Source organism: Aedes albopictus, chromosome 1, assembly GCF_035046485.1.
Source record: "Aedes albopictus strain Foshan chromosome 1, AalbF5, whole genome shotgun sequence".
Classification (NCBI taxonomy): Eukaryota; Metazoa; Arthropoda; class Insecta; order Diptera; family Culicidae; genus Aedes; species Aedes albopictus.
The window spans coordinates 69,245,281-69,254,188 of record NC_085136.1 but is presented as its reverse complement, the minus strand read 5'-3'; the positions used below and the strand labels follow the sequence as shown (position 1 = coordinate 69,254,188).

The 8,908-nt window shown below is 45.2% G+C and overlaps 1 protein-coding gene across 1 annotated transcript; it reads right to left on the bottom strand.

Annotated features, from left to right (window-relative positions):
• Positions 1–681: 681 nt before the first annotated feature.
• On the bottom strand, positions 682–6,585 carry LOC134288558 (uncharacterized). Its single transcript, XM_062853743.1, has 3 exons — positions 5,366–6,585; positions 3,214–4,828; positions 682–900 (listed from the first exon to the last, which is right to left on the bottom strand). Exons 1-3 carry the CDS (start codon positions 6,583–6,585, stop codon positions 682–684), a joined length of 3,054 nt encoding a protein of 1,017 aa, XP_062709727.1.
• Positions 6,586–8,908: the final 2,323 nt, after the last annotated feature.

The window sequence follows — 8,908 nt, the reverse complement described above, 5'->3', positions numbered from 1 at the left end:
CTGAGCAATTTGGCTGAAATAACAAATGTTTTAGTTTGTTACGAGAGCTGTCAAAATGGAACGACCAATATAATGGTAAATTTAAACAAAATTTGGTTGCATTCAGCTGTTGAACCCTCAAAACAATTACCTAGTATTTTAGTTTGCTTCAACGAACGCCAGCAGTCGAATGAAGCTATGATTTTGTTTGTGCAAAAATCAACCTTGAAATTTGGTTGAATCGTGCTAAGTATTGTTTGTATTTATCAAATATTTTTCTCCGTGTCGGATCGCTTTGCGGTCTTCAACTAAGTTTTTCAGAACATCCTAGGCTATCATTTTACAGTATCGGTTAAAAAGTTTCAGACAAACTTTTTCAACTTATGGCTTGTCGATTCCTAAATTCTCGCTTCACGGGAAATGAGGAATTGACCCGGAAACCCCGGAACATTCGGAGAAAGAACGGAGTAAGAAAAACTACACAACTTGCGTGTTTGGTGTTCAACAAATTCTAACCTTTTTATTGTCTTTTTCTCTACAAAGAATCATGGTTGGTCAATTTGAGAAAGTAGGATTATTTTCTTCGAGAATTATAGTTGGCCAATTCTACAATGTTGACTTATTTTCTCTACCGTGTGGCGTAGTAACTTACATTTTCTCCCCCTCGTTTTTAGACCGACGTCATACTAACATACAAACTACTCAATCTAAACCTTCAATAACTGCCAACTTCGTTACAGGTCGACGCAGTGTAGTATTCTGGGTCCGCACATCTGCATAGCGCACAAGACCATCGTCCCCGGTATACACTTTCACAACTCGTCCCAAAGGCCATTCTCCTCGAGGAACTTTCGGATCGGCCATTTTTACCACATCCCCAACTTTCATGTTTTCCTTCGCTACCTTCCACTTGACGCGAGACTGTAGGGTGGAAAGATATTCCCGGATCCAGCGACTCCAGAATCGATCCACAAGCAACTGAGCATAACGCCACTGTTTTCTTAAGAACTCATCACCGTCACAAAAAATCCCAGGAGCTGCATTGGCAGACTGATGTACCCCAAGAAGAAGATCATTTGGAGTGATGCTCCTTGGGTCATCGGGATCGCATGAAACGTAGGACAGAGGACGATTATTAACTAAATGTTCTACCTCCACAAGTAAGGTTTGCAATGTTTCTTCTTTAGGACTTTTTTCTTTGAGCACAGCATTCAAAGCCATTTTAACGCTTCTCACAACTCGCTCCCACGCTCCTCCGTAGTGTGGACTAGCTGGTGGAATAAATTTCCAGTCGATAGAATAAGCTGATAAACAGTCTGCAATTTTCTCCAAATCTAAATCCGCCAAACTTTTCTTCAACTCGACCGCTGCACCTCGTAGGTTGGTACCGTTGTCGCTGATGATCATCCTTGGTTTCGGTCGCCTCGATATAAATCTCCTTACAGCCATAATTGTGGAATCCGTAGTGAGACTCCCCGCTACTTCGATGTGCACTGCCCGGGAATTGAGGCACGTAAAAATCACTCCATATCGCTTTTCGTGATGCCGGTTAACCGTGACCGTGAGTGGACCAAAATAATCCATACCGGTATATGTGAACACGGGCAATCCGGGCTCAAGGCGAAATTTAGGCAAATCTCCCATTTTTTGTTCTTTCGGGTGTGCCCTATGCACTCGACATACCTGGCAGTTGTGAATGACAGTTTTAACAGTTGCTCTCATTTTCGAAAAATAGTACTTTTCTTTTATCTGGTTTAGTACTAAGTCCAGCCCAAAATGGTTCGCTCGCTTATGATAGTCTTCAATCAGCAATTTAACGAATCGGTGATGTCTGTCAAGAATGATAGGATGCTTGGCATTATCATCGAGACATTCTGCATTCCGCAATCGCCCACCAACTTGCATAATACCATCCGAAACGTATGGATCTAGTTGAGTGAGGAGTTTGTCTTGAACCGGTTTATTTGCTCGAAGCATTTTCAACTCATCTCCAAAGGCATGTTGCTGAACAGAACGGATCCATAACGTTGTAGCGTAGCTTACCTCCTTTGCCGTCAATGGTCCTCCTAGCCGGTCATGCTGTTTTGAAGAATTTCTTACAAACCGTATCATCCAAGCAGTAGAACGGATAAGCCGGCTCAGGTTCGAAAACCGTTCTGGATCGGGCAGCCCCTTCGAGAGATCATAATTTCCGCCTCCATCAGTGTCTTCAATTGTCGTAGCCAGAAACCCGTCGGTTGGTGAGACATTGTAGCATTTCAATTCTATTGGCCAATCATCCTCGCTTTGGGCAAGAAAGTTAGGTCCTGCCACCCATGCACGAAGCTTATCGGTTGATATGGATCCGTCACGAGTTGCGAAATCGGACGGGTTCGACGAAGAAGGAATGTATCTCCAATTTGTGCTGCTGGTTTTCGATAGAATCTCGCTCACCCGAGCAGCGACGAACGGTATTAAACGTTTCTTGGAATTCAACCAGCATAACACTGTCGTAGAGTCCGTCCAAAAATGTAGGGATGCTTCCGGTAGTCGATACTCCTTGATAACGGTCTCACAAAGTCGAGTACCGAGGACTGCCGCAGTCAACTCCAACTTAGGCGTGGTTGATGTAGTTTCCTTGAGAGGTGTCACGCGTGCTTTTGAAGCTAGGAATGAGCAGCAATACTTGTCATGATATTTCACCCTCAAATAAACTACAGCCGCATAAGCCAAGTGGCTAGAGTCACAAAAGGTGTGAATTTCAATTGAAACGACTTTCTCAGCATGCATCAGTAAGCAACGAGGAATTTTGACAGTACTTACTTTTTCCAGGTCACTAAGCCATTCATGCCACTTAGCAATGAAATCGGTTCTTAACTCTTCGTCCCAAGAAACCTTGGTTGCCCAGATATGGCGTATCAAGATACGAATTTTGATGCTGATCGGATTCACAAACCCCAACGGGTCATAAAGAGACATGGCCACCTTCAGTATGTCCCTTTTTGTTGGTCTTTGCGTCCTGGCCATTATTGATTCGGAGATATGTTGAAACTCGGGAACAAATTCAAATTCGTCAGTTGCAGCATTCCATCGAATTCCAAGTACACGATGAACTGGTGCTCCATCAACGTTCACCGTTGTAACCGCACCCACTCGATCATTCGGGAGTGTTGACAGCAGCTCCTCGGAGTTGCTGATGAATCCCCGAAGATGGAAACCTCCTGCTTGCTGAATACGGATGACCTCGTTACATACCTGGCTTGCTTGTTCAACATTTTCGAATGATTGATAATAATCATCGACGTAATGTTGTTCGATGACATCAGATGCTGCTTCTGGATGTTCGTGCTTATGCTGCTCAGCATTGTGATTCTTAACGAATTGTGCCAGGAATGGCGAACAGTTTGCTCCGAAAATCATGACGTTCATTCGGTAAACTTGTGGGCGATCCGAAGGGCTTTCACGATATAGGAAGCACTGGGACCAAGTATCTTCCTCTCTCACCATCACTTGGTGAAACATTTCGGTCACATCAGCACCAACTGCCACTGGGTATCTTCGAAAACGACCAAGAATGCCAAAAATCGTTACCCCACTTGGTGGTCCAGAAAGCAAGTAATCATTCAAACACTTTCCGTTGCTTTTAGCTGCTGAATTGAACACCATGCGTATTTTTCCTGGCTTGTGGACATTGAGGACCGGAAAATGAGGCAAGAACCAGAGCTTACCGTTACTCCAATCCACCTGGCGCCACGGTACCTTGACGACATAACCCTTTTCGTGGTAGGATTCAACGATGTTCCTGTACTGTTCCGTTAGCCCCTGTCGTTGCAACCGCTTTTCGACGCAATCAAGATTACGCATCGCAGTGTGCAGACTACGCTCCATTACGATGTCATCAGAAATATATGGCAACCCAATCTCATAACGTTCACCCACTTTATTAACCGTGCTCTTGGCGATATCCAAAGCACGTACATCATCAACACTTCTTTGATTGTTCGCATTACTGACACACACGCCGAAATTGTCCAGAGACATACTACTTCTCACAAGTTCATTCAGTTCGGCCAATTGATCATCCACACATACATTTACTACATCTTCTTCGGATCCACAAAGCCTGAATCCCAAACCAACAACTGGCCCGTGTACCACCCACCCCAAACGAGTTTTACTGATTATCGGCGACTGCCCGTCTGGCGCGTAGTGCTCTCTAGGTACGATGAGTTTACCGTTGTTCTGGCCAATCAAAATAGTCGGTTGGCTTCCGCTGATCGATCGTGGGTCGATTGATGACAAATACGGATACTTCTGCAGAAGTTTTTCGGTGTCCCACTGTTGGTATGGGATGTTGAGACCGTCCAATGTGTGCACGCAATCCAGCTCATATTCAGGCCAACCCGGAATGTCAGCACTGATATTTAGTTGAACGATTTCAGAATCCTCTTCTTCTCTGCGTATATTACCGGTCCAAGTAAAGGATACAGGGCTCTTGCAACCGGTCACTCCTATGGCGGCTGCCACATCGGCTTCAATCAGAGTCAAGCTACTGCCGTCGTCTATGAACGCAGTGGTTGACAACGTACCTTTGGGGCCGCTCACTCGAACGGGGACGTATTTCAGAATAGCCGATCGCGTTTGATCCTCAACAACTGCTCCCAAAGGGTTGGACGGTTCCATGCGATGCAACATTTTATGATGACGTCTGTTGCATTCATTCAATCCGCACACCGCACTGCTGGTGCATTTCGTGTTGTGCTTCGTCAGGCACAGAAAGCACAAGCTGAACTTCCTTGCTGCATCCCATCGTCGATTAAGGTCCATTTTCGTGAAGACAGGGCACTTTTCAATTTGATGCTCAGCGGTTCTGCAAACGAGACAAACTTTTACGTTGTGACTGGTGATTGTTTTGACATAATCCTGTGGTGGGTACCGCTGTCCAATATGAGCATTTTTCACGACAGCGATTTGTCTGCGCACCCATACACTGAAAAACAAGAAAACCTAAATTTGAGTATTTTTAAACTCACTTTTGAGTTCTTTTTTGCATCCTCTTTCATTCGCTCTCTTTGTTGTTGTCAAAGAGTGAATAGCAAAACAACCCAACTTTGAGAGTTCGATGCGGGAAGCCAAAATTGAGTAAGTGACATAGAACCGAAAGTTGAGTAAATTTAACTGACGGTTGAGTAAAAAAAACTTCGACTTTAGGTACTTTGGCCGAATACGCCTAAATGCAAACTACCTACCTCAACATCAACTCCATCAACTCAAAATTGGCTTCCCGCACGTAACCTCGAAGTTGGGTGGATCGAACTCACTTTTGGGTACTTTTGTTTCTCCGTGTACAGAAAAGCCATCCAAGTTGTCAAGTTGTATATGATGATCCTGTTGGAACGAACCCCACTGTATACGCAAGTAATCCGGCAGCTTTTGTAGCAGCTTTTCCAGCACAGCTTCAACGTCGTGGACTTTGGCATCAAAGGAGCCCATGATAACGGTTACGTTTTCCACCAAGTTGCTGAATTCAAGGAAGCTCTTCGGATCGTGTACGAATTTGAAATTTGCCACTTTGTCCATAACCTTCTGCAGAATCACTTTGCTGTCTCCATAGTTTCTTTCCAGGACATCCAAGGTTCGACGAACATCGTTGGTTAGTAGTAACATTTCCACGCTTTCCTTGGCTGGACCTTCCAGACACTTGCGCAGCCTCATCATGTTTTCGGCATCACTGAATTCCCCATCCTCGGTAGAACGCCGGAACACCGTTATGAAACTTGGCCATTCCTCTGGATTTCCTGCAAACCGTGGCAATTCAAACCCCAGTATCTGCCTAGCTAGCAGTTTCTCCAGGCGGCTTGACGGAGGAGTTTCATAAACGGAAGGTTGTACGTGTCGTTGAAGCAATGGGATCTCTTTATGAACTGATAATTGAACAGGTGTTTCTTCTTGGCCGCACTGTATGTTTTTGTCCATCCATTCGTTAACCTTCTGAAACTGCCTTTTCGTCGAACTTTCCAGACTACACAGGGACTCTGCTTCGGACTGATGGTCCTGTTCTACCAGCTTCGCTTGTAGTATTTTGTTTTCGATTTCTTTTAGTTTGAGGTTATGTTCAACTTCCATTTTCGATCTCTCCAGCTCCAGAATTTTTTTCGTCAACTCCAATTCCTTTTCTGCTTCCTCGACGGCCGTACTCGATGTGGACTGGATACTATGCATTGAGACCGATTTCGACGCACTGGAAGCACGCTTAGCTCCCAGCTCTGAAGTCGACTGGTTTCCACGGGCTGCATCATCCGTTTCCATTTTCAGAGAGGGCCCCAGTTTCGCTATGAGTTGATACAAATCTTGTTTCGAAACTTGGGCTGCATCTCCGTTTAGCACTTCCGCGATGTTTGGCACTTCTTCTTCGGACAGAAGGTCCAGTCTTCGATGGAAATCTTCCAGTTCGTTCTTCGTACGGAAGCCAGCAAAATTGATCACATTTGCACGATATCTATTCAACTGGCCCTCAACACCAAACAGCAAAACATTCAGTTTCTGTACCACTTCTTTGGTTGCAAACTTGAAGCGGATGGGATGCACGTAAGCACCGAGAGTTTTTTTCACATGACTATCCGCCATTTTGCTTTGAGCGTTCCACTGTTTCAGTTTTTTATTCGGGTTTTTTACCCTTTCCACGCACTGATTTATTTATTTTCTCGTATCGAAGGACCACTAATGTCGATTCCTAAATTCTCGCTTCACGGGAAATGAGGAATTGACCCGGAAACCCCGGAACATTCGGAGAAAGAACGGAGTAAGAAAAACTACACAACTTGCGTGTTTGGTGTTCAACAAATTCTAACCTTTTTATTGTCTTTTTCTCTACAAAGAATCATGGTTGGTCAATTTGAGAAAGTAGGATTATTTTCTTCGAGAATTATAGTTGGCCAATTCTACAATGTTGACTTATTTTCTCTACCGTGTGGCGTAGTAACTTACATGGCTAAAATGCAAAAAAGTATGTTTTCCCATACAAAATCCCATATAAATTTCAATTGCAATGCGCAAAGTGTAGACGCAACCGATCGTGCTCAAATTTTGCACAGATACTCAGGACTCGAAACAAAACCAAAAAAGCTTTGATCTGAGAAAATGGTTCCGATGACCCACACTAACCCGCATGCTTCGTGGATGGTGGCAAGAAGTCCAAGGTTTGTCGCCTCAACAAAGCCAACCCTTACAGGTTAAAGCAATCCAGCCGTGTCTGGAATTCAAAGCTGGATGCTGCTCTACGAAAGTTTGGGCTCCAGTCGACGGTGCACGATTCAGTCCAACCCGGTACCACCCCGATGAACACAAGCAAGAAGCTGGAAATGAGTCCGTCGACGGCAGAAGAGGAGGAGCGCATGCGGGATGTCCCCTACAGAAAAGTTGTGGACTGTGTATTGTACCTCGCCCATCCGGATATCTACTACGCCGTGAACGTGCTCAGCCGATTCAACTCTAGTCCTGGTGAACGGCACTGGAATGCGGTGATGCATCCCCTGCGGTACGTAAAAGAGATCTCCAAATATCGCTTGGTGTGGTGTAGCATCGGAACAAGGACTAGGATGTCAACGAATTTTCCGAAGCAGACTGGGCTGAGGATCACGAAAGCCGAAAGTCCACTAGGTACATGCTACGTATTCACCGCTCAAGGAGGAGCCATATCGTGGTGCTGCAAGCGCAAACAAAACGTTGTTTTATCAATCTGCGTATTGAATTTGATGATCCGGGACCACTTTAGACCAGCAGACGGGAGGACACTAATAATACCGACGTAACAATCGTAAGGCCAAACCAACGTTATTAATTAATAATCACTTGGGGGGTTTCTACGGGTGTTAAATAAATTACTTGTTGTACGCTTGATTGCTGTTTACAGAAGAGAGCGTCCAGGCTCTTGTTTATTGTTTTTATAATACTGATCGCGCAGTTGCGCGTACGCTTGCGCGTCCTTGCGCGCAAGCGGCTAATGATTGTTAATGATCATTTGATAGCACTCTAAGATACATTAACATAAAGTAAGTGCAATACACATTACTGCGAAGCTGAATACAGTCAACTTTCGTTCGTTGCACTAAGTTCTTGGCCCAGTTAGTGGAGGACTTTCTGGTGAACGGCATCTGGCGGCGTTACATGAACTACGAATTGTACCAAGTATATAAAGAGATGGATATTGTGGAGCACATAAAATACAGCAGGCTGCGGTGGGCTGGGCACGTAGCTCGTATGCCAGAGAAACGACAAGCTAAAACTATATTCAGCAGAGAACCAGGAAGGGAACGTTTGCGGACAGCTCAAGTAGCTTTGCAGGTGAGTGAGACAAACCACAATCCTGATTGCTTGCATACTTGGCATCGTATCCTCGGACATCGCGAGCCGCATGCGATTCAGGCTCTGGAGAGGAAAGGGCTAGCCACTGGAGTCCAAATCGAAGACTGTGGGCACTACGTAACGTGCGAATACTGCCTGGAGGGTAAGATGGCGTGTCTACCGTTTGCCAAGAGATCGAGGAAGAAATCCAAGCAACCTCTTGACATTATCCACACGGATGTTTGTGGACCGATGCAGACGCCGACACCAGGGGGTTGTCGTTATACTTCCTAACGATAATCGATGACCATTCCCTGTACACCGTTGTGTATTTTCTGAAAAAGAAATCGGAAGTGACAGAGCGGATTCAAGAGTACGTGCAATATGTCAAAAACCTCTTCGGAAGAGCTCTCAAAGAGATTCGATCGGATCAAGGGGGTGAGTACCAGAACGAAACTTTGGATCGTTACTGTCGTCAAGAAGCAATCACCCAGCAGTTCACCGCAGCATACACCCCGCAACAGAACGGAGTTTCAGAGCGTAAGAATCGCTCACTAGAGGAGATGGCCCGCTGCATAATTCTGGACGCACAGTTGCCGAATAAGTA